The 27,271-nt window shown below is 39.6% G+C and overlaps 1 protein-coding gene across 3 annotated transcripts in view; it reads left to right on the forward strand.

The window, feature by feature from the left end:
• Nucleotides 1-27,271, forward strand: part of dennd1b (DENN/MADD domain containing 1B) — a 278,033-nt gene that overhangs the window by 89,793 nt on the left and 160,969 nt on the right. For all 3 annotated transcript variants that reach the window (XM_078561729.1, XM_078561730.1, XM_078561731.1), the window contains exon 3: nucleotides 5,168-5,211. In XM_078561729.1, coding sequence (XP_078417855.1) covers nucleotides 5,168-5,211 — 44 coding nt within the window. The remainder of the gene's footprint in view (nucleotides 1-5,167; nucleotides 5,212-27,271) is intronic.

Here is a 27,271-nt window from a genome sequence, read left to right on the forward strand (position 1 = left end):
TTGCATCTGTCCGGATGAGTGCAAGACGAAAAGCTTTGACTACGTCTCTCTTCTTCAGCAGTACTCAAATTCTGTACTACCAAGTGACTAATTTCTGTAACCTTTCCTTATTACAAAAGGCTATCATCCCTGATATGTAGCTACGGACTAAGCGCAACACAAAAATTGAAGTTACTTCATTTCAGTCGCAGTGCTCTTTTAATAGTGTTTAAAGTCTTAATTACTGCTGAAAACTCCTCTGACACTGAAAATCAACTTTCTAAAATATATGGAGCTTTATTCCTTCAGATTTTTATTATTGTTGGAGATTTTTAAAAAGACATTTTTTTTCTTTTTCATTGTCCCCCCCCCACTCTCTTTCTCTCTCAATCCAATCTTTCTTTCCCCTCTCTATTTTCCTTCCGCACCTGATTTCGCATTGAATTCACCCACTCTGATTTACACTTCAGGACTCAGGTTGTGCAGCCCATTTCATCTGGTTGAGGAGATGCACGTCGTTTGCCCTGTTCTTACAGGTCCCAGGTGCCTTGTAGAGGGTGTCACGCCATTTGTGTGGCTCACTGACAGCAACATGCTGTGCTAAACCCTATGGGCACGTGCAATTCTAATGAATGGCTGCTGCTCACACCAACTTTTGGCCCGTAGCATTTCTTCTGACTATGAGCAATCCCAAAAGAGATTCTGACTAGTTTATTTTAAAATGTTTTGTTTGTATCTTTTACCTTCACCATGTCAGCTTGCTGCATTTGAAAAAAAAGTGGCCCAAGCTATATGACATAACTATGAAGCTGATCGCAGCAAAACATCATATGACAAATCAGTTGTGCTGCAAGGCATTATCGCTTTGGGGACTTGAGATAATCAATTTATGAACTACAGTCAAGTATCAGTCATCTTAATCTAAAGTGTCAATTTGTTCAGTTAGAAGCACTTCTGTCCCCTGAATAAGAAAGTTGTGGGTTCATGCCACACTCTAGGATTTCAGTGCAAAATCTGGTTGACTCACTAGTGCCATACTGAGGGACTGTTGTATTGCTGGAGGTGCCATATTTCTAATGAGATGCTAAACCATCTGCTTTTCTGCTTGTTCTCCCAGAGTCATTCTGGTATCCTGGGCAACATTCTTCCCTCAAAATAACACAGAACAAATTAAAGAATGCACACGTATTTATGAGCACTTTTCAGGTCTTCAGAATGTCCCAAAGTAGTTAATAATGTAAGAATTACAGATGAAGTGGTCATTCATGACATTGATGTTTGTAGATTTCGCAGTGTGCAAAAGCCCACTTTAATAAGATTGTAAAAACTGGTTTGTCGATATACCAACAGTATTGACTTCACTATAAAATAATGGTATGTGAAACTCATTGAGAAGTTTGAGAAATGTGGTATAATTCTTTTTCTTCTGTGATGTTTTATTGCTTTTTAGCTCCAAAATTGGCTTGCCTTCATGGAAAAATAGCAATTTTTTTGTTTTTGCTTGTTTTAAAGCAAACGTATGAAAATTTGCACAATTGCTTGTGTACACATTGTGAATGTACGTTTTTATACTGTCCTTTGATCATGGACATTCTATATGCAATGGTTGTTTCTTTTACCTTTATGGACTGACATTATGTATAATTGCCCTCACAGATATAATTTCTATTGAGACTGCAAGAGTAACTTATTTCCATTAGTGTTTGAAATCAGGGGTGTTTTACAAGGCATTTAAACTTTACAATTTGGTGCATATTCTGGCACCGCATTTTAACCCATGGGTGTTGAAATAAAACTCTGTGCAATTAACCAGGTCTATTAAACTGTCAACAACAACAATTTTAGCAATTCTAGTTCTTGAGTTAGTAGTAGTCTATGACCAGTGTCAATTTACAATCATTTGTTCGTAATTATACCAGCACCAGTTTTGAAACATATGGTGAAATCCGCTGGAAGTATCCTTTAATTAGGTAAATGATTTGTTTTAACATACTTTTCACAGGTTCCATTGTGAAATATAGCACCAAATAGCATCAGTAGTTTAGTTTTTTACATGAATGTGTCCAATATAGACACTTCATGAGCACTCTGCATTCTGATGTTCTGAAAGTCCAAAAAATGGATATACCTTGAATGTATCTATGCATTGTGCCCACTACAAAGAATATAATTTATTAATTAATTCATACACAAGTGTAGTTGTATCAAGAACTTTATTTGCCACATTTGATGACTATATTTGCAGAGCTAGCACCAAACAGATTAAAATTCTTGAAGTAGTCTGGAATTAATGCTTTTGAGTTTCTGGGTGTAGAATGCAATCTATTGTTATGAAAGTATAATAATTTTCATAATATTCTGGTTTATTGTACAGTAGATTTATGGGTGGGAGTGTATTTGGTTTTGTCTGTGTGATTTAATTATCTTGGAATCAGGTAGACTGCAAGCTTGAAATTATCAAAAGAAGTTTGGTGTAGAAATGTACTTGAAATGCTAATGAGTAAACATGGATGGGGTTTACTCATTAGGTGTGATGTAAGGTATGAAGAGAATTTGCGTTTTTAGATAAGGGAAGGAGTTGGTTGGATTTCAAAGGGATGTTAGGATGTTTACAACTAGCCAGATAAGCAAGTCTAAGCAGTGTGTTTATTTTTCCCAAAGGTTACTGACAATATTGGCAACATGAAAGATTTTTATATTATAGGAAAGGTAAAGTTCCAAAGACGTATGGAACAATGGAATTTACATATTAAAGAGAGAGAAACATACATCAAGGAGAAGGAAAGGCTATGTTGGGGGGTCATGTAAGATCTAACAGAAGTATGTGAAACAGCCTTCGGGAAGCCTTCAGCCATTTGTCCATTAGTCTGCTGAGTTCAGCAACTAAAGTTGAAGATAAGCTTTTGGGAATTCTACTGTCAAGTGGTAGTGTGGTAACTTGCTGGCTTTTTAAAATTTAAAATCGATTTTGGACTGTTGCCATAAATGGGGTGTGTAATTGGGACAAATTGGGAGTCAGGTTAATTAGGAATTATAGGATTTATTGTAGTAGTAAATAATTGTAGTCTTATAAAATATTTTCTTTTGTTAATACATACTTTAATTTAATTTTTAAAATCTCTCAAGGTCTTAGTGGACTCATTGCTTCTGAATTCAGTACACACATCTTCTCGTAATAAATACATTTTGATAGCATGGCCAAGTTTCACTTGTGGGTTTGGTCTGCCAGGCACACATCATCTGCCACGTCTTAACACCCATACATGTGAATGTGAATCCACCAGGACCACTTGGTAGTGCAGTTCACGTTGCTTAAATGCCCTCAGGCTAAGGAGTTTTGTTGTTTCTTGATAAGAAATCACCTCCTGGAAGTAAATGGATGAATTGGAAGAAAAATTCAAAAAACATTTGTACCTGAATTCAGCATTTAGAATACTCTGCGTTTGTAGCTTTCTTGGACTGTTAACTTCATACCTGATCTGATGATCAGCTTGCGTGGCTCATCTTAAAATTCTAGTAAGTTGGCAGGTTAACAGTTTCTAGTTGTACTTGGGAGGCTTGACTTCCTGGTCCATTGTTGCTAATGCACATAGGGAGATTAAAGCCAATGCATTTGAATTGGGCTATAGGTATTTCTGGCAATGTGGCTTGTTATGATATTTTTCAAAGAATACATCTGTTGAAAATTTGTGAGATTAGAAGAAGTAATGTAAATATAGTGAGACCCCAGCTAATAAGTCATCCATCCATGTAACTAATCTGATGCACTACTTTACCTCATTTCTTGTAGAATTAACAGGAAGGTCAATTGATGTTTTTTTTTTCAATGGCTCACTGAGAACAGGTTGCTACAGAGGAAGTTATCTTCTCCGGTAACCTGTTTGTATTTTTATGAGATAACTTGGCAATAGCATTATGAAGGTTAATTAGTGATTTTCTTGTTTTTGCACTGATAACTTTTGTTATATATTTGCTGGCTGAATGGAAGAATGTGTTTCCAGTATCATTCAGATCTGCTCATATATTTGGTCAGTACAGTAATACATCTGAATGATTGAGCAGGAGCAGTAACATTTTTTTTAAGTGCTTTCTAGAATTTTTACATCTGTAAATTTGTTGAACATGAGCAACACGTAAACTCCTGTGAAAAATGCCGGTTTTCTCCTGCAGCATTTCAACATTAATTCTGCTCTGATCTTGCTGTTTATAGGAACCGTTTTCAGTCGTATGCAAATTTATATCCAGTGATTTTGCAATAACCATGCATATGTTTGTAGTTTGCACTAACGCCATAAATGTAGTCCCACAAACCACTGACTAAAACAGTATATAGGATATCATGGGGCCCATTGGTTCAAAGCCATGGTATGTGTCTGGCCTCATAAACTAACACCTTTCTTTTCTTCATGGAGCCAAGGATCCACGTAAAAACAAATAAAGTTAAAAGTTGGCTCGAGTGAAATATCACAAACTCATCCGTGGGATACAGGTTGTTCCATATCCAGATGATCCACACAATCAACAACAGTTTTATCACTGGCTAGGTTATGTGTGAATTCATTTGTTAATCCCTGAGAAGTGAAAGTAATAAAAATTGGAATATTATGTCCATAAAAGCGGACTTGGCAATGCTTCCTGAATCTTGGCTTATTGTACAGAGGTTGCTGATAATGTCAATTTTCGTTTTCTGATACCATCATGCTAGGAAAATAAAGTTTGTGTGTCAGAGAGCGAGAAACACGAAATGAAAAGCCAAAACTTTCTCAGTGAAATCTTTTTATTATGTGCTAATTTGAATTTAGGTAAAGTTGATGGCAAAGCTAGGTCTTGCTCGACTCAGTAAGCATGATTTGCTTAAATCCAGCTTTGTAGGCCCATGAGGGTAAAATTAGTGTTTTATTGAATGTTTGTATTTTTGTAATTAAATCAAGTTAGCTTTGAATTTAAGAACAAAGTCTCCATTATTTCAGTAAAATACTTAAGAAACTTGAATTTAAAAAAATTTCAATGTACAGATGTTTGTGTGCTGTGAATAGAAATTCAGCAACACTGTGCAGTGACTTTTGGAAGATTGCTTCAGTTCTTGCCTGAAAAGTTGAAACTGGCTGCTGTTTTAATATTAATGTGCTCTGACTGTAATGCTTTATTCCTTCACAGCTGATTAATACTGTCTGTCAATTATTTACAGATCCAGTGGTTGTGTGGAAGTTCCCAAAGGACTTCAGAGACCAGGTTTGAAACATGATTAACTTTTTTTCAAATTTAATACTCTTTCCTTGGTAGCTGTGACAAGACAGAGATGAATGAAGTCAGTGAGCAGATCTCCCAGACGTAAACCAAAGCAATTGCAGTACAGACACTGCGACAATGTTTTCAAAAACTCAAATATTTTGTTTGATTAATGATAGGTAACTTATTTTAATATTGATTTCAGTACTTTTGTGTTGTTTTTTTTCTCAGTGCCCTTAATTTCTCTCCAGACATGGGTTGTCTCTGACCAACCTAATTTTAGTTGGTGAGCTATCAAGTGAAATTATGGTGTTCTTCAGCATATTATTTTGCCATTCTCAATGGAGAAAACTTCTTTGTCATTCAAAACACAACAAAAAATATCAGGTAGAGCAGCAAAACTTAAAATGCTCATCACAGCTGGGTAGCTCTATTGACTAGTAACAAGGCGAGAGGAACAGGACATTCAGCCTCTCGAGCCTGTTACCCATCTTAGCTTAACAAAAATCTATGCATCTCAGGTTTGAAATTTTCAATTCACTTAACCTCAGCAGCTTTTTGGGGGAGCAAGTTGCAGATTAACAGCTATCCTTCATGTAAAGTGCTTCTGGACAGCACTCCTGAACGGCCTAGATTTAATTTCAAGGTTACGGCTCCTTGTTTAGGACTCCCCCATCAGGGGAAATAGTTCTTCTCTATCTGACCTATCAAATCTTTTAGTCATCTTAACCACCTCAGTTAGTTCACCCCTATACCCGAGAGAATGCAAGCGTAGTCTGTGCAACCTGTCCTCATAATTTAACCCTTTTAGCTCCTATATATGAATTGTTCCACATCCCCTCCAAGGCCAATATGTCTTGGCTGAGTTGTGGTGCCCAGAACTGAAGGCAGTGCTCCAGATGTGATCTAATGAGAGCTTGACACAACTGAAACATAACTTCCACCCATTTGTATTTCAGCCGCCTTGAGGTGAAGGTTAACATTCCACTAGCCTTTTAAATTATTCACTGTACCTGTCCATTAGTAACTTCATTGATTTTGTACGCAGTACATTATAGAGACCAGTGTTATTGGGGTACTGGCTGCACATCATCTGTAAATAAAGGTACTAGTTATTATAGAAAAGTGTAGTGTGAGGAGTTTTGTAGCCTCAAAGCAGTTTTTGTATATGTTGATAAAAAATTAAGGTTTTCATCAAATAACCAACCATCACTTACTGTTCAGACCTGCACATGAAGAATGGTCAGTCTTAGGAAGGGCTGCTGGAACTGATAGCACTATATCCCAACATGAGCTACTTAGAGATAACAACAGCATTTATATTAATATCCAGCCTTGAAAGTAATAAAATGTCCCAGGATGTTTCACAGGAGCATTAGAAAGCAGAATTAGGCACTGAACCACATAAGACGATATTAGGACTGAAGGCCAAAAGCTTGATCAAACAGGTATGTTTTAAGCAGCATCTTATAGGAAGAAAGAGAGGCCAAGAGTTGGAGAGGTTGAGGGAGGGAAATTCAGAGTTTAGTGTCAAGCAGTTGAAGGCACAGCCACCAATGATGGAGTACTTAAAATCAGAGATGCTGAAGAAACCAAGATTAGAGGAGCATAGATATCTCACAGGGGTTGTAGGGCTGGAGGAGATTACAGAGATAGGGAAGAGTGAGGCTATGGAGGTGTTAATTTTAAAGTCAAGATGTTGAATGACCAGGAGCCTGTGTAGGTTGATGAGTATGGAGGTGAGAGGTTAATGGGTCTTGCTGCGAATTAAGACATGCGCAGTAGGGTTTTTTGATGACCTCAAGTTTATGGAGGGTAGAATGTGGGGGACCAGCTAGGAGTGCTTTGGAATAGCTGAGTCGAGAGGTAACCAAGGCATAAATGAGATGGAGCAGTAAGGGAAAAAAATTCAACCAAAAAGAAAAGGCTCACCTCAGCCTCAGTAAATGGAACTTCCATTGTTTGAGCATCAGCATTGAAATAAGATTTATCCCCATGGATTCTAATTTAGCCTCCAATTCTCAGTTTATCTTCGCATCACAAATCTCTTCAACTCTTGAGAGTCTTGTATTGTAGGATCTCAAAACCTGGTTCTTTTAAATTAGTTTTTCATGCTCACACTTTGGTTGCGAAAATTGGCGATTTCAGAAGTTGAATGGATTGTGAAAAAGCTATCACGCACAAAACATGGCCATGGCTAGAATATGCACATTGCTTCCCTGTATACAAGCAGTGAGGAGCTTTCATTGATATAATGCTGAGAATATTCTGAAACAAAACCCATTAAAATTCTTTTCAGAAACTTTTTTATGCATATGTTTGCATACTTATTCTTTTTAAATATAAAAACGCTGTTAATTGCTGAATTCTGGATCACTCACACCTGATTCTGCAGGTTCCCACTGCGTCGTGAGGCATATTCTTTGACCAGTGTCCCATGCTTAATTCTTTGTATTTCCATGCTAGCATAAACAGGCCTTCGCCTGTGCAGACAGTGAAAGAGTTTCCTTATCACAGAGCATGGAGGAAGCTCCAGAATGTTTAGGGAAACAAAAGTCAAAGCAGATTTATAGTTATGAGCAAGCTTCTGCTTTAGTTTAAAAAAGATCTTTGCTATCAGAACCAGCAGAGTGAGCTACATTTTGTGCTGCAGGCTATGCTCTGACCACACTTTGGCCCACATCCTCATCATCCCTGTTGTCCCGGAGCTCTACTGGCTTCCTGTGGCCCGGAGAATTGATTTTAAAAAGGAAAGGTGTGCATTTTTACAGCACCTTTCATGGTCTCGATGTCCCAAGGTCATTTAAGCCCTTTTGAAATGTAGTCACAGTTGTAATGTAGGAAACATGACAACATTGATGGTCTCGATTTCAATCCACATGATGCTCTCATTCCTGATGCTCTCTTCCTCTTTATTTTCTTTTTGGCTGCATGTCCCTGCCTGCACCATCCCCTCTTCAGGCCCCCCCATCTCTCTCTCTCTCTCTCTCTCTCTCTCTTTCACTGTTGATGACTGTTCTTTGAGCCTCTGAAAATCCCTCTTTCAAGATCTCTATATTATTATCCATTCAAAAGTTGCTTCGAGAACTTTCACTTTAGCTGTGATTTTGTTCCCCTTGGCTCCATGCCCACTTGCTATCCACAGCCCTGTAAAACTCTCCTGTAATGCTTCTCCAATGCACACTGAGCACCATAGAAATGTTACTTGCATCAGAGGTTTGGATGTGGAATTAGATCTATTCTTGACGCAGAATATAAACTAGGCTATAAAATGTATTGTCCAAAGTGTAATTCAATTTGTAAGTGATCCCTTCCCATTTTCTCCTGGTATTTCATGTGCGTAACTTGTTTTACTAAGTGACATTTCAATAATTTCTGTTACATTCTGTTATAATTTTAAGCACTCTGCTTTTCCAACAATGTAACCTTGCATTTCTGTACTGTGCTTAACATTGAAAACATCCCAAGATGCTTTCAAGGGGAGGAGAAAAACTAGACAAGGGTGTGAATGCTAAGCCATGTAGCTAGAGATTGGGGACATGGCCAGAAGCTTCCTAAAAAAGATTTTTTTGGCAAGTTTTCAAATATGAAGTAGACTGAACCACAGAATGTTTTCGGGATAGTTTTTTAGAACAGCACGTCCTGGAGCCAACCAGAGAGCAGGCTATACTAGACCTGGTATTGAGCAGCGAGATAGGATTAATTGATAACCCCCTAGTGAAGGCACCCCTAGGTAGCAGCGATCATGATATGTTTGAGTTTTACATTCATTTTGAGGGAGAAACGAGTGCGTCCAAGACTCACACTTTAAACTTAAATAAGGGCAATTATGAGGGCATGAAAGCAGAGCTATCTAAAGTGAACTGGCAAATGAGGTTAAGGGATATGTCAATAGAAGTTCAGTTGCAGACATTTAAAGGGATATTTCAGAATACACAGAATATATACATTCCAATGAGAAAGAAAAATTCCAAGGGAGGGCCCACCATCCGTAATTAACTAAAAAAGTTAAAGACAGTATCAAAGTCAGGAGATTGGAAAGAATATAAAGAACAGCAAAGATGACAAAAAGATTAATAAGGGGAGGAAAAATTAGAGAATGAGAGAAAGCTAGGTAGTAATATAAAGATGGATAGTAAGAGTTTCTACAGATATTTAAATAAGAAAGTGTTAACAAAGTGAGCGTTGGTCCTATAGAGAGTGCATCTGGGGAATTGATAATGCAAATAGGGAGATGGTGGACGAATTAAACAGGTATTTTGCTTCTTGCCTTTATCATTCCTCATCGCAACCCAAACCACTTCTACATCCTGGTTTCCTGAACTTGGGTCATCCCTCTCTAATATGCTAATACTATCAATAGTTAACAGAGCTACCCCTCCACCTTTCCCTAACTTCCTGTCCTTCCTAAATGTCACGTACCCTTCAATATTCAGATCCCAATCTATGTCATCCTGTAGCCATGTCTCTGTAATGGCTATCAGATCATACTTATTTATTTCTATTTGCGCTATCAGCTTATCTGTTTTGTTTTGAATGCCTTGTGCGTTTTGATGCAGAGCCTTTAGTTTTGTCCTTTTACTATTTTTGTAGTGTTTAGCCTTATCTGCTGATTTGCTCTTAGATTTGTACTCTCTGTTCCTTCCTGTCACAGTCTGTTTACCTGTCTCTCTTCACTTGCCCCTACTCTTTGGTTTACCACACCTTCCCAAATTTGATCTCTTACCCCTACTATTCAGTTTAAAACCCTCTCTACTTCCCGAATTAGGCAGCTTTTGAGGATGCCAGCCCCAGCACAGTTCAGGTGTAGACCGTCCCCTCAGTACAGATCTCATTTTCCCCAATACTGGTGCCAGTGCCCCAAAAAGCGGAACCCACTTCTCCCACATCAGCCATGCATTCATTTCTCTAACCTTATTTGTCCTATGACAATTTACACATCGCTCAGGCAATAATCCAGATATTATTACCTTTGAGGTTCTGCTTCTTAATTTGGTACCTAGATCGTCATACAGACTATGCAGAGCCTCCTTCCTCATCCTGCCAATGTCATTGGTACCTACATGGACCACAGCCACTGGATCCCCCTCACTGCAAGTTCCTCTCCAGCCCTGAGCAGATACCCCCAATCCTGGCACTGGGCAGGCAACACAGCCACCTGGACTCTTGCTCTTTGCTACAGAGAACAGTGTCAATCCCCCTTGCTATACTATCCCTTACTACCACTACATTCCTTTTTGCTCCCCCCACTTGGATGGCTTCCTGTGCCATGGTCAGTTTTCTCATCCACCCTGCAGTCACCACTCTCATCCACACCAGCTGAGAGAATCTCAAACCTATTGGACAATTGCAGAGGCTCACACTTCTGTACTTCTGCCCTCTGGGTCCCCTTACCTGCCTCACACGCAGTCACACCTTCCTGTCCCTGGCTACTGACCAAATCAGTAGACCCTATCCTAAGCAGTGTGACTGACTCCGGATATAAAGCATCCCGGTAACCTTCCCCCTCCCTGATGTGTTGCAGAGTCTGCAGCTCAGCCTCCAGCTCAATGACTCTGAGCCAAAGCTCCTCAAGCCGTAAACCTTTACTGCAGCCCCATTTATGATCGGATGTTGGACAGATGATTTGACATTACTGTGGGTAAGAGTCAAGGGAAGCAGCTGTGAGGTAGAGCTGTTTTCAGGCTGCAGAAGGGAGATAGCCCATACTTGCAGACAGTGTCACTAAGGGGCAGCATGAAGATGAGGATATGGAGTGGGCTGAAGATTGATCCTTGGACAACTAAGGACATGGCCGTGTTGAAGCAAGATAAGATGCATTGGCTTCCTTTAGAGTGTTAGGAGTGAGACCTTGGCGACTGAACTGGATAGAGTTGTAGATGTGATCAAATAGAATGGTGTGGTCAGCCATATACAAACACTGAAGAAGTGGAGAACAGGAAGAAAAAAGCGTTATAGTCAGACAGGGTACTATTTACACCTTCAGCCAGAACAGTCTTGATGCTATGAGGTGGGCAGAAATTGGATTGCTGAGATTTGAACAAGGATTGTTGGGAGAGCTGAGTAAGGAACTTGGTGGCACCCCTCCTCCCCCACCACATCGCTGCTCTTCCTGTCCCTCTGGCTCTACTCTCCCTCCACAGCCGCCTTCTTCCTCACCCTCCACGGCCCTCCTCCACCTCCTCCAGGGCTGACCTCCTCCTCTCTTCCTCATGTAATTTTAGAAATGTAATTTATAAATGAAAGCTCCTAATATTTAAATGCCTCACATGATTCCACATTTGTAAACAGCAGAATGTAAAATGTTGAGGTATTAATTTTTTTTTAACAAATATGCAGCAATTATATATACAGTTTGAGATTTAGCTTGGCAGTGGTTGGTATACATTCCAACCTTCCCACCAATATCGTTGAGCGTACAACCTCAGGAATTGTAACTGAATTACAACAGTTTATAATTCGGATAAGAGTATTTTACACTACTCATTTCTGAGGTGAGGGGATCCAAAATGTTTGATTCTCTACTGGAATCGAAACAGAATCTATATATACGCAGTCTGGATTTTATGCTTTTGAATTCTTTGCCAGGTTTGGTCTTGTGCCTGGATGAACTAATCTGCCTCATCCTTGGACACATTTTCTGTCAGCCTCATTGATACATTTCCTCTGCACTTGCATGTTAAATGATAATTGAAACATTTAGTTACTATTTCACGCTAAGGCCTCAATCAGTGGCCTTTTTTAAATTGTCTCTTTTATTTCTTCTCATTTTAGGGTGCAGTTGTGTTGCCCTCGAAAGCCCTCAGTACCTTGCTCAGAGCTAATGGCAGGCTGTTTAGGGGTGCATTCCATTCTTCTAAGCACTTGCTAAACGTTGACTAAAACTGCATTTGTATGATTGCCGCGTTGTGAATTTGTACCCGGCTGGTTTGCACCATTTTCAGCGAGTATCAGCTGGGCCACCAGGTGAAAACAAACTCGCTGCTGCGTCTATGTCTTATCAAGTTTGAAGAGTGTTTCATTATTGGTGAAGCATGGAGCATCGTTTGAGATATCGTCAGTTCAAGCCTGTGATTTGGTTTGTCTGTTTGAGGTTGGTGGGGGAGGCTTAACTGGAGGAAGGTGGAAAAACAGCTAAATAAATAAATGAAGGCATTCCTTGGATGAGATTACACTTTTGGAGGATTTGTGTACAGATGGCTTGGCCTCTGGCTCAACAGCTTAAAAGACCTATTCAGTTTGCTCATGATTAGGATTATTTTTTTAATGTTTTTGTTGGGCTACTGCGGTAGTTGAAGAATTCTAAGTTAGCTAGCATATGGCAGCAGCAACCCTCTGTACTGCTGGCTCTTTTGTTTATCTCGTTATTGTTGCAGTGCTTAATAACAGTTGTAGGCCATAGTTTGGGGCAAAGGGGTTAGTTCACCCTAGGGAGGTGAAGGAGCAGCAGAATTGTGGATTATGGAAATATGAATTGATTGAATAAGAATTGCTGCTGCTGTAGAATGGGACTCAAAGGAAGACAGACTGGGAGCTGGCAGAACACTGGAATATGATGTGAAAATGACTGGTATAATACTGTGAAGTCTTGGACATTCACAGCTGCTGTCATTGGGAGCAAAAGCATATATTTAGCTCATCAGAAAAAAAAGGCTTAAAGGGACAAATAGAGTAGACAGATGGAAGTGAATCTATTCCCTTTAGTCTTTTTTGCAGCTACTATAGTATGTACATGTTTGATTTTTTTTTTGCTGTGCTGGTTCAGATGTTCCTTGTACTTCTGATACCTTAATTATTAAAACCTAATCTAACTTTTACAAGTGTAGAATTCGACATCGTAAATAATTTTGTTTTCCTGAACAACGTCTGTAATCGGACATCTGTGTCTCTGTGTTCCAACAAATTTTAATTCAAATTGAGAGTTTTGTTTGTGTCTTTTGTGACATTGATGGAGGTATGTTCAGTCCACAAAATAGTTTGCACATTAATGAACAGTTTAGTCGATTGATTCTGCATCAAGCTTTTCAATTCATGTGGACATCTAAATGTAATTCTGAAGTGCTAGCCAGTTTCACTAAATGCAGTGAGTCTAACTGCTAGCTAGCATTGCAACAGCCTTCATGTGTCGAGCTCCTGATACTGCTTTTGGGCCGAGTTATATATCGGAAAGCAAAAAACAAATAAAAGCAAAAAATTATGGGTGGGACTGATAAGCTCTCCTTAATACACAAGTCTTTAGGATTGATTTCATTGTTATTAGCCATCCTTTCAATGCCTTCTCACTTATATTAATGAAAAATAAATGCTTAGAAGTTTGCTGTAAGTAATTCTGTCTTCAAGCAGCTACTTTTCAAATTGGAACTGCATATTTAACCGATGAGACTTTTCCCCCAGTTTTTGATGTTTCCTTTGCAGCCCTTGCCCTTTATTTTCTGGAGACAGGTTGCATTTTGGTGGGCACCTACTTGGCATCTCACCAAAGTATAATGGATGATGATGACAGGCAGGGACAAGTCCAGCAGCCCATTCAGCTTGCCCCACACAAGTACAATGCCTTGTGCACTACAATATAAACACTCCCCATCCCATTTGAATGTTATGTAATCGCCTAGTAAAGGTGAAAAAAAGAGAAATATTCCTGGCCAATTAGGAGGAAACTAAATCTGTAAAGTTCCTCTCTGACCACTTTAGCCAATGGAAACTCTTCCAGGAGACCAGCCTAACCCTAATTCAAGCTATAGAGTACTTAGCTTTTATATGAGGTGATCTCTGCCCCTGCCAGAAATGAGTCGGCTTTCATTTGAAGGAACTTAGTGGATTGGTGTTCACTGCATGAGCCAGCAGCCTGCCCCACTTGCCCCCTCATCTCCCAACATCAGCTTAGTTCTGGCCTTGCATAACTTGACCTTATGATCCCCGGTCCTTTCTAGCTAAACCTGGGCATTAATCGTGTGGCCCCCCCCACTGCATACTTTCCAAAACCTCAATATCACTCACTGTGTGAAAGGGCCAAAACTGAACCCACATTCTAACTGGGGCCTAACCAAGGCCATGTACAAAAACAAAATGATAGGATAATTTTCTAGAAAATGGAGGATATCAGTATGCCCCAATTTCCTAAATCTCTCCAGCTGTCACTTTGGCCAAGTCTGCAGCAATGCAGCAGAACATTCAGGTCTTTCTTTTTCCACCAACTATAATACTTGGAAGCGTGCAATTATATTTAGCATTTGCTCTGCCCTCAAGCATAATACTGTACTTTCATAAGTTAAACAACTGTTTTTATTATTTTTTAAACAGTTACCAGTCGGAGGCCCAAACCCTCAGCACATTTTAGATCTGCCTGGAGTAGTTGATCATCATTTACAGCCCTGACGCTCTCATATATCTTAGTATAATTTGCAAATTTGTAGATTGTTGCCTGAACAATTAGATCTAAATCATTAATTAAAAATAATTAACAGCAACGGCCTTAACATTTGGACACTACCAGTGACCAGTCTCCAAGCAGATACAGTTCTCAGTATAGCTCCATAACCAGAAGTTTAGATTTTGTAGGGAAGTCTCTGATGTGGTATCTTCCCCTCTCCCCTCTACCCACCCCAGGAATGTGAGTGTTTTATTCTTTGATCCGAGTTGAGATGGCTAGCCCAGCAGTTTAATAAAACCTGGATTTTGCTGTTGTTTCGTGCTAAATAGGGTATTACACAGTATCTTGCGCAAGGGTGCAGAAAGCATGGAATAAATCAAGATGATATAGTTCGTGAAGCCTGATACTTCTACAGATCATTCATATTCTATCTTAGATTCTACCCTGATGACTTAATCCCCTCAGAAAGTTTTGTGTAAGTACTTCCTAATTCCTAAAGGTGACTTAGAATATCTAGCCATCCTTGTTATGGCCCAGCGGATGGTAAATGCTGAGCTGCTCAAATCCCAGACGTAACCGTGAAACAACTGCCACAACTGTTTTGCAATTTGTATTTTTATTTCAAGATGCATGCCTTGAATTTAGTGGTAATAAGACCAGCAAGTCTTAGAGGTTTTTTACAAAACTAAATTAGACATTTATTAATAGGAGAAAAGATTTTAAGCACATACGTAGGTTTACAAATTCCAGCTATAATAACTCCTAAATCCCCTAATTAATCTAGCCCCCAGTTACACCTCCATTAAGGCAACAGTAAAGCAAGATAGATTTCAACAGACTGAGGCAAAGCACACAATACCCTGGACAGGGATATTCACAATGAGTTTTCTTAGCGTTGTTTCCTGTAGACAGCAGCTTGATGCATAGAAGCTTGAGGCTTTTCACACTTTTTAGAGCTTAGCATGCCTTCTGCTTACACATAACCTCAGCTCCATTAAACATGTTTCTCCCTTTTTCATGTAAATCCCATTGTTTCATTATGTATTTGCAGCTTTACTTTTTCCATAATATAAACCTTCCACAGTACTCATATTATCAGTAATCTTTGGGAAAATAAACACATTGTTTGGCTTACCCTCTGTTAGCTAGGTGTAACACGTTACCATCCCTTTGAAATTCACGAATCTGGTTTATCTAAAAATGCCAATGTTCTTCACATCTCACATTCTAAAACTTCAGCCATGTTTATGCATTTAGCATTTCAAAACTAGCTTCTCTTTTGGTAACTCAGAAGCTCCAGACTAGCTGTCTGCAGTTCAATTAAAACCCCCACACACACAACCTCACACAGAGAAACTAATCCAAACCTCAGTATTAACCTACCTTTACAATAAATCGCAATAATATTGTGAAAATTATTATATTTTCATGACAATTCCCACATATTCAGCTGAAACTAATTGCTCCCGATAGACAACTAGTTGCTCTTTGACCTCAGGGGTTGGCATACATCATGGAATATTTGATCAATTCAGTCTTTAAGCCATTTCCTAAACAGATACTTTTTCAGCTTTTTATTGGAAGAAACTAATAAACCCAGAACTCTCTCTGAGATTTTGGACCTGGAATACCCACTGAAGTATGAGTTAACTTTGCTCCAGTGTTTTGGGGTGTGTTTTCAGATGTCTCAGATTATAGCTTACTGGCATCTGTTCAAGATTTTTCTGTCTTTAAAGAAAAACTGTCAGCATGAGATGAATGAGAGCTCTTGCCAGTTGTACCACCTGTAGTATCTAACCAGCCGCCATTGCATGCTTGTAAATTGCTTGGAAGCTGTTGCTGGATTCTCAGAGGACCTTAATTCACAGTATGCACCATTAGACACTGTGAGAGATGAAAATTGCTGTAATCATAAGTAACGTTAGTGCATGCTAATAAAACTGTTACTTTCTGTTGAGTTGGTTAGGAATTATTAATATCCCACGAGGAATTCACAGCATTAAAGAATGTTTAGTTACAACTGCTTTGCAGATGCTAAGGCTTCTGTATGTTTGCAGCAGTGTTTGAACAGTACAGTATACACTGTTACAGTAACTGGAAGAAAATTCTATCAAGTGGGTTGCCTTAAATTTTCAAGTCATGTTATTTAGCATAAATAAATTGGAGTTGGCAGAAGTTTCATACGTCAAACTTCCACATGCTTTCAGGGAAAGGAAGTTCTGGGGAAGTGCATTTTTGTTCCCTTAGAAATAATTGTCTTCTTGGATATTTCTTCAGCCATTTTTCATTCAGTTTTTTTTGCTGCTAAGGCAGTGATTCAATTATGTGGAGTACCCTTCACATCCCAGAAAGATTGCATTGCAAGCAACATGTGGAGCGACTGAGCAAAGTGTCCATGGGAATTCTGAGTGCAGGCTGAGAAATTTGCATTTTTGTCCTGGCTGGACTGCTCTAGAATAGCCTGTAGGACATGTATGAAACATATGTTGGAAACTATGTCATTCTGGAATACTCCCAGTAAAGGCCAGTGGGACTGGCCAGATGGATCACAATGTTCTTTTCCAGTCTTGTACTTACATACCTTAGTGATGCAGTCTAGCCATGAGGAAGAGCTGACTGAAGGGCTTCTATGTATGGAAGGGAATATCTTCTTTAAAAACTTTGAAGAAATATCTAAGGATGTTACTTTCTTTTGTAAGAAGGAAAGCACTTTTGAACATCAAGTACTTCTCTCAAAACTTTAAGGAAAGATGAAGGATTGACAAACCAGAGAATTAGTCAATTCAACATCCATTATAGAGTTGCTGAGGCTGGCTATTGAGGATGGTGGAGATTAATGAACTACCTGAGCTTAGAATTATAATATTCCATTACTTATGAACCACTGAGCACAACAAAGTTCATTTCTTTGTTGTACTAAATCTAAAACAGAATTATAAAGTGCTAATGTAGTTTCGCTAGCACTGGTGAAACACCTAAAACCCTCCACTTTTACAGAAACATTGCAATGAGGGTCATGTTTTGTGATGTTAAAATGTATGAGGAAGTTTTAAAGGTAGAGAGCCGTGATGGGCTGTAGTTGTTTTCAAATTACCTTTGCCTGTGTGTGTTTGTACTCTTGTGGCCTTATATGATGTAAAGCCTCCACTCTGAAGATTGCTTTTTCTTTATACACTGGAAGAATTGGGCAATTGTACAGCGATCGGTAAGTTTAGGCTCATCATGTGGTATCATAACAAAGTAGGTCTTAATTCTCACCCTGAGCCTTTTATCTAAGGAGATTTCTGAATTTGTCAATCTGCTCAGATTTGTTGCTTGGCTCTCTTTAGCTCTGTAAATATAGTGAGGAATATGGGAGTTTTGAGAGTTATTTCCCTATAAGAGGGCCCAGTGTCCATGGACTGAGTAAGTGCTTGATTGAGTACATCTGTGCTGTTAAATTCTGATAGGCAAGATGCCTCCTGGGAAGGTAAAAGACTGTGGCAAAAACCTTAAGAAGAAGCCACTACTTTGATAGCAGACCAAGTTAAATATTTATGGTTTTTGTTAGAAATACCGCAGAGATGAGATGATAATCACAACAAAAGGGATTCTTCCTCAGCAATATTTACCACATAAATACTGGTGGGGATGAGCACGATTGAAATGTATTGAAAAGTGGCAAATTCTTTTTCAAATGTTTAATACCCCAGTGTTAATTTATCTTTACAGAATCTGCAGCGGTTTTTATTGGGTATGCTTATGTGATTTATAGCTTTTATTTTGTTCTGATGCTTTAGTGCAATAAAAATGTTACCTCTTCATCCTTGCATGTTGCACATCAATTCTCTGGTACAGAAATGATAAGGGAATGTTTGTGTGCTGTGTGTAATGAAATAATGAACCTATTAATACGGATTTTATTTACTATATCACTAAATGTAGCACCGAGGAAATCTTGTCCCAGTACCCGGCCTCACTCGTGCTTTCAGCAACGTCTTGTTCCTGCAGCTCTTCGTTTATAAGCCATGCTGCAGCATACATATGGTTAGAGTTTAACAAAAAAACTTAATCCTTTTTAAACCCTATTATTTATTTAAAATTGAGCCTCCCAAAAATAGTTTCAGACTTGTCTATGTTGTGTAAAAATTTCTTAAAGTTAAGTCAGAATTGCCGTACCCAAGAAGTTGAACGTTCCATGTGCAATATTTTTGAATCAAGAATTTCTCATTTGTAGTAATTTGCAAATGACACATTTCATCGATGTAAAACAAGCTCCATAAGGAAACATTTGATTCTTGTTCTTTCATTCTCTGAATGTTGGTGCCACTAGCAAGATTGCTATTTATTGCCCATACTTCATGGCACTTGAGAAGATGAAGTTTAGCCATCTTAGTGAACCGCTGCAGTCTGTGTGGTAAAGAAGTTCTCACAGTACTGTTAGGTGGGGAATTCCCGAATTTTGACCAAGCAATAATGGAAGGGTCGCATCGCCAAAACAGGACGATTTGAGACTCGGAGGAGAACTTGGATGTGATGGTGTTCCAATCCATCTTCTACCCGTGTTCTCCTAGGTGGTGGAGATTGTGACTTTGGGAGGTGCTACAGAAAAAACTTTGGGTTGCTGCAGTACATCCTAGATAATGCATACTGCAGCCATGGTACTGGTGCAGGACGGATGTTTAGGCTCATTGCCGAGGTGTCAATGAAGTGGACTGTGTTGTCCCGGATGATGCAGATGCACCCATTCAGGCAAGCGGAGTGTATTCCATCAACCTCCTGGCTTGTGCATTGCACATGATGTGTAAGAGTTGGTGAGTCAGGACAAAATACCCAGCTTCTGAATTGCTGTAGTAGCCACTGCAACCAGCGAAGCTGGGATTATTCGTTTTACAATGGAAAAGGTGAAGGGGAGATTTAATAGAGGCGTTAATGAGGGATTTTGATAGGGTAAGGAGGGAGAAACTGTTATCATTTACAGATGGATTAATGATCAGTGGGTACAATTATGATAATTGGCAAAGGAATCAGGAGAGACAGAATGTTTTAAAAAGCAAAATTACAATCAGAAAGGATGGTGAAAGCAAATTTAGTAGTAACTTTTGAAAGGAAATTGGATATAGATTTGAAGAAAGATTTTCCAGATTATGGGGAAAGAGCAGGGAACATAGGAAGGGGAGGCAGTGGCGTAGTGGTATTGTCACTAGGTTGGTAATCCAGAGGCCCAGGGTAATGCTCTGGGGACCACAGCAGATGGTGGAATTTGAATTCAATAAAAATCTGGAATTAAAAATTTCAAACATGAAACCATTGTCGATTGTTGTAAAAACCCATCTGGTTCACTAATGTCCTTTAAGGAAGGAAATCTGCCTTCCTTACCTGGCCTACATGACTCCAGCCCCACAGCAATGTGGTTGACTCTTAAATGCCCTCAAGGGCAATTAAGAATGGGCAATAATGCTGGCCTAGCTAGCGACACCCACACCCCAAGAACAAATAAATTAAAAAGGAAATAGGACCAGTAGGCTCCACCATTCAACTAGATCATGGCTAATCTTCTTTCTCTATTTTCCAGCACTATCTTTAACATCAAGAAATCTGCCTTGAATATACTAAATGACTCTACCCCACAGGCCTCTGGAGTAGAGAATTCCAAAGATTCACCACCGTTAGAGTGAAGAAATTCCTCCTCATCTCAGTCCTAAATGACCTAAATCTTATTCTGAGACTGTGTCCCTTGGTTTTAGACCACCTCCCAGGCAAGGGAAGCATCCTTCCTGTATCTTCACTGTTGAGCCCTGTAGGAATTTTGTATGGTTCAAGTAGATCACCTCTCATTCTTCGAAACTCTGGAGAATATAGGAAGTAGGTCTAATTGAATACCTCTTTCAAACATGGAATGCCCCCTCACTTTGTGCTGTAAGATTCAATGATTCTTTGATTTATGTGCAGGCTCCAGATGAGGTTTTGGTCAATGATGATCCCCACAATGGTGCTGATGGAGGAATTGACATTGATAAGGCATTGGGTATCATGAGAAAGTGGTTCAGAGACTTCCCTACTGAAGATAGTTTTGCCTGGCACTTGTGTAATGTGAATGTTGCTTGCTACTGATCAGGCCATGCTTGGATGCTGTCTAGGTTTTGCTGCATGTTGAGCATGGATTGCTTCATTATCTAAGGAATTGTGACCGAAGTTGAACACTGTGCAGTCATCAGCAAACAGTCCCACTTCTGATCTTATGTTGGGGGAAAGGCCATTGATGAAGCAGCTAAAGATAGTTGAGCCTAGGACACTGCCCCATGATGCTGCTGCAGAGATGTCCTGGGGCAGAGGTGTTAGCCTTCAGCAACCACAATCATCTTTCATTTTGCTGCATGCGATCCCAGCCAATGGAGTGTTTACCCCTGATGGTCTTGGCATTATAAGGTCTCCTTGGGTCCCATACTCAGTCACATGATGTCTTGTCAAAAGCAGTCACTTTTGCCTCATCCCTGAATTCATGTTTGTCCACATTTGCGCTATGGCTGTATTGAGGTCTGGAGCCCATTGGTTTGGCAGTACTCAAGCTGAACATCATGTGAGCAGGTTATTAATGAGTTACACCACTTGATCGTACTGTTGGTGACTTCTATCTCTTCTTTGACAATTGGAAATAGGCTGACAGTATGTTAGTTGGCCTGGTTTAATTTGTCTTGCTTTTTGAGATGACTCGTTCTGAAGTTGCGTATTCAGAATGAGCTTTTATTCATTCTAATATAAAACATTTGTAAACAGAACATGCATTTAACTTTTGCTGGTGAGACACTTTTTAATTTCAGTAATTAAACACATGATAGTTTAAATTGGAACATACAGATCATAACAGACTCTGGTCGATTCAGCCTGTCCGACAGAATTGTGATACCCTGTGCATCACAATATGTAACCTTGCTACTGCAGCCAAAAGCAGGCAACTTTCTGGGAGAGATGAAAAACCAGATTAAATACCCATGGCAATTTGGGGGAAAGATCCTGGGAATTTCCTTTCTGACCTAATTAGCTGATCAAAACTTGTCCAGAAAATCATTTTGACCTTGAGTTTCTGGAAGTATCGTCCTTTTGTAAGAGGTGATGTCCACCCCAACCAGATTTGGATCCAGCACCCACTTGACTGAATTTAGTGAGCTAGCATCCACTTCATGAGTCAGCAGCCTGTGACAGAGATCCATGGTTCTCTGCCAAAAGAATCACCTCTTGACATCTGACCTTGATCTCGCCTTACTCAACCTAAAATTGTGAGCACTGGTTCTTCCTAACCTACTTAATTGGAACAAACTGTCAACAGGAACACAACCCATTCCTTTCATTATCTTATAAACCTTGATCAAACCACCCCAAGTCAATGCTTCCCTAAAGTGTAGAGCCCCACTTTATTAACCTATTTTGGTAAATCAGCTGCTTTTTCCAGGGAATTAGACCAGTGACCCTCCTTTGACTCTTTTTCAAACCCTCGGTATCATCCACCATGGGAGGAGACCAAAGCTGGATGCAGTATTCCAAGTGAGGCCTGACCAAAGTCTTGTACAGAAACAAAATAGGATGCCTTGTCTTTTTCTCAATTGACCTACGAATGCACCCAGCACCCCTTGTGACTTCATGACATTGCTAATGCACCTTTTAGAGAGATGTATGCACTAGGTTCTACGAATGTTGAAGGTTATATGAATGTTGAGCATTCACTCTGCCCTCATACATGACACTGTGCTAATCCAAGTTAAATATCATTCGCTAGATGAGCCCAATAACTAAAGCAGATGAGCATCACCTTACAGTCCTAACACTCACAAAGATTCGGGCCATGATCTATACCAGAGTATTAATAAAAATAGTACAGAGCAGTGATCCCAAAACTGACCCCTGCAGGATGCTGTTGGTGATCGGTCTCCAAAAAGATCCAGATGCAAATCTGCAACTATGTTTTGCTTACCTCCTGCCAGCCAGTCCTCCCTATAGCCCAGTATATTATTACTAATGCCAAAGGTTTCAGTCTCACGGTGAAGCCTTTTCACATAGTAACTGATCAAAACCTTTCTTAAAATCTAATTAGAGAATGTCTACTGAGCTTCCATCATCCACCAACTCATCACCTCACAGTATTTTTCTCCAATTCAGAGGGCTATTTTTTCCCCTCTAGTCAGTGTGGCTCAAAAAAAAGTACCGTTACTGAGATAATTGAAAGTGTACCATCGGCATGGGAAAACACGTGGTTTTGTCTTCTCTTTCATGGTTCTGAAAACTGCAAGACAGTTACTATTTATAGTGAAATGAATTTGCTGAACTGCTCTAAAATAAACAGTTCAAGTTGATAACACTTCCACTTATCATTCAAACACTACACCCAGGAGATTGACTTCAGCTGTGCACTGTAAGGATGCAACTTTTCATGCAGGAATTAAAACGTTCTACAGAAAAACCTTAATGTTCAACCTTAAGGAATGCATCACCCGTGCAAAGTATTCCTTCAGACTGTAACAATCAATCAACCAAGAGATGGGAAGTATTGTAAGTTTGGCTTTTCAGCACACAATGTTCTTTGGTTTGTAGCTGCAGTCTCTATTCCCCTATTTCTTGCCCTGTTTACCTAATGATTTCCTTCCAGAATGGGACACTCATCTTGGATTGTTGGGATTTGGGGGTGGGGGTGTGTGGGGGGGGGATGGAGGAGGGTGTGAGTGGTGGTGGCTGTGGAACTTGTACACCATACAGTTCCCAGCAGGTAAACAGAGTCTGTCTTCAAATTGCTTCAATTTTCAAAAAGTGTGTCATCACCATCTCACTGAGGAAATGGCCAAGACAACATCAGCACCTATGTTGTCACAATTTGACGCATTAGTGCCAGTGATCTGTCAGGAAAAATTGCACTTAAGCCAATATCCTTGAGGGTTGTGTAGTACAGGCCTTGTGTACTGCACTGAATTCGACGGCTCTGGTTTCTCCCAAAACTAATAGTGATGACATTGATAGTCATGTGGTGCAAAAGCAGAGTATTGATGTCACCAGCACTACCCTGACAGCATAGTTTCGGGCATTAACGTTGTTGAAATGATAATTATTTATGCCCTGCGTTTAAGCACTTTTCGAACGTGGTGGTCGGTTGCTTTCAGCTGACACAGGATATTCAACATCACAAATTAATTTTCTCTTTTATACCCGGCCAGCTTTTTATTACTGTGAAATAACGCAATGTTGAAATGTGCATCAGAAACAACAGGGCAGTGGTGTTTGACGATTTAACAATTGTTTCCTCCATTTTTCCTCCAAGTCAGGCATGTCACTAGTTCTAGACGGAGGAAACTGTCATCATTTTTGCTCCCCTCTGTTAGTCACTGAGGACCTAGCTTTTTGTTTCTTGCCTTACAGTTCCAGGATCCCATTAGAAGGTATTCAGAGGGAATTTACAGAGCTTCAGTTAATCGCAGGACAGTTGGCAAAGGCGCATTTTGATAGATTGGTTATGACAGCGCTCAATGAATCCAAACGCTCCTCAACTGTCAATTTTAAATCTGAATGAAAGAAGTTTGATTATTTGCGCTAAGAGCATGACTGTAGTCAAACATCTTTGTGTTTGGCCAAAAATTGTCTCCCAGCATTTTGAGGGTTCATGCTGCTGTAATTCACTCCTGCATTTTCTTCAAACATTTTCCTTATTTATTTCCTTTTTGAACAATACACTATTCTGTGCAGCGTTGATTTGAGGCATCATTGAAAAATAGATTTTTCGATCAGTTCTTCTCGTGGATTTTTTGTGGCAGAATTTGCTTTTAATGTTTAAGGTTTATAATGGAGAAATTTTGCTTCATGAGTTCATTCAACATTTCTAGACAAAATTCCATCATACAAATCATATGGAACTGGTGGGGATAAAAAAAGAGTCCTGTTGTGGGGTGCTATCCACTTGCTTAGATGAGTGCAGCAGCAGCAGTCAAAACGCACACCATCCAGGGTAAGGCAGTTTGCTTGATTAGCACCTCATCCATTCATCTAAACATCCACTTCTGTCACCACAAGCATACCAAGCATTTTTAGCAGCACCTCCCAAACTGATGACCCCTATCACGTGGTAAGACATGGGCAGCATGTTGTTGGGAACATCATCACCTTCCACGTTTCCCTCCATGCCGCACATCATCCTGACTTGGAAATATGTTACATTTTCTCGTCATCGCTGGATCAAATCCTGGAATCACCTACCATTAGCATTGTGTGAGCACCTTTGCCAAACCTGTGGCAGCAGCTCAGGTTGGCAGCGTGCCACCAAGCTTTTAGGGCAAGTTGGATCTGCTAATAAATGGCAGACTTGCAATTGGCACCCACATCCTGAGAATTAATTTCATAAGAAGAACTTTGTATAATGCCCATGCAAGGTGTCTTCACTTCAGTCCTCATTCTAGGCTGTGCCTTCTGGTTTTTCATAGGAGATATATGAACAGTTAACCAAATGTTCCCTCCAATGTTGTAAATATATTGATAAATGATTCATTTAACATGAATCTTGACAGGCAAGTGTTGAAAATATATTGAAGTAACTATTACACTGGAAGATCATAATTGGCCTTGTGCATGGGGAACAGTTAATGTTTATAGCATAGGCCTTATACAGATATATCATTTTTGTGTATGGTGTATCACTTGAAATAAATCCCATGAAGATTTACTCAAGTGTCTGAAATCCATCTTGAATGTCGACACAAGGAAGCTTTCAGAGATAAAAGTCTGCTAGCTACAATCTTTGACATTCAAATTTTGTTTTTGATTATCACTTGTGGCTGTTATAAAATGACGTTTTGCAGTACATCTCAGAGCACACCAGAAAGCTTGTATTAGAACCAAAAGATGTTATAAATTTGTTTTGGGTTTTTTCTAGGATCTTCTATTCATCTTCAGTTTTGCTTCAACTCATGTAACGTGCCAAACTGCTGCGTGATGTTGGATGGTGTATTTTTTTTCTTTGTTGAACCTCAAAAGATGATCCGTGTTAATATGATGAATTTTATGGGGTCCATCTGGAAGGTCAAAAAACTGCCCAGATATCAGTAGTATTTATGACCCACTATCACAAAATGCGACTTTACTTACCTCTGCTGAAATAATTCTTGATGAAGGCTGCAGAAGAAACATGAAATGCGATGAGGCAAGTTTTTTTTTTAAAGAAAGTTTCTGTGTTTGGAAGTATTTTAAAAGTACTTTCTGACTGAGGATTTTGCTCATAGAATGATGGTGCTATCAGTTTAAGTTTTGAACTTGAACTGATGTCCTAGTTTCTTGCATGAATATTAAGCGTTAGCAGATCAAAGACGCAAACCAAACTGAACAATATTCATTTATAGTGCTTGAGCAAAATCCTAGGTTATTAATTGTGATGGCTTTAGTGAGCGGGTTGGTAGCAGTAAATGCAGAGGCTGTGAATATTTTGGGAGGAAAATATGCTAATTTGTAACTTACTGTCCAATGTCCTCTACAAATAGAAGCTAGGTCAAATTGACAATACGGAGGAACATGAGATGCATGGTCTCCTTTGAGGAATTTTGGCATATGATGGATGGTGGCCCAACAACTCCTCTTTCTGTGTGGAGAAGCAAATTTCCAAGGGCAGATTAATTGGTTCTTTGTTTTTCTATGGGTTCTGTGACTCTCACTGGTCATTCCTGAGTAGGATGTCATCACTTTCCTTCTGAAATAATTTTCCAGCATCTTGTATAGTCTTCGTTAGGATTCTGTGATTCAGGGTTCAAATTCTGTGAAGGAAATAGTTGAGTTACTTTTTAAAATTCAGCCAGTGCCTGAGATGCACTTCAGCCATCACAATTGATAATGACCTGTGATCACTGCCTTAGTTTCTTGTTCCCCCAAGCATGACATTTTGTCAAATGTTCCTGCAAATTTTTGTCACAACTTGTGAGATTAGTTTCAGTTGTGGGAAGCATTGTTTCTTACCTCTGCCCATCCCCCTGCCCCAGGTGGAATCTGTTGGAAGAGGGAGTCCCCAATGGTGATATATAGTGCTATTTGCAATCTTAGAATCGGCATCAAAGTATCCATTAGATTAGTACTTCTTCACGATAAAAGCAATAGGTAGGTCATAGTCTTGAGCAACAACAGGCGCTAGTCAGAAAAAGTTGTTTACACTTGTCATTATGAATTCTTTGGCACTGCCCCAGTGAAGGAAGAGATCCTTGTCAACATTTGGATGCAATATGAGCCTTGTTATCTATGCGCTTTTTATAAAAATAACCCTTGGCCTCCATGATAGGGCTGCCAAGTACAGATGCCTGTGCAAGTCAGGAGGGCTGCTCTGGAAGGATTTTAACCTGTGCAAGGGGCAGCTTTCCAAAGTGTTCAGACTCATCCTAATCAGATATCTCCTTTGCAGGCAGTCAGCTATTGCTGCCAAAATGACATGGATCAAGACCAATTTGCTTATTCCTTTTCACCCTTTAGTGTCTAGAGAAGTATTTGGGTCTTGGGTTAGGTGGAAGGTGGTACCATACAGGTGCAGGTGGGTTAGTTGCAATCATTTTGTCACATTCGGCCTGAAATTTGCCTCTTCCTGAGTTTTAAGCCAAATCTAGCATGAGGATCCTCCTAGTAAGGCCCACACCTGACCTCAGTGAGAAGTCTAAGTGACTTGTCCTATTCCTAGCCTTCTGGGAAAGGCATCTGACATCAAGTCCA

The sequence above is a fragment of the Cetorhinus maximus genome, chromosome 17, assembly GCF_964194155.1.
Source record: "Cetorhinus maximus chromosome 17, sCetMax3.hap1.1, whole genome shotgun sequence".
Lineage (NCBI taxonomy): Eukaryota > Metazoa > Chordata > Chondrichthyes > Lamniformes > Cetorhinidae > Cetorhinus > Cetorhinus maximus.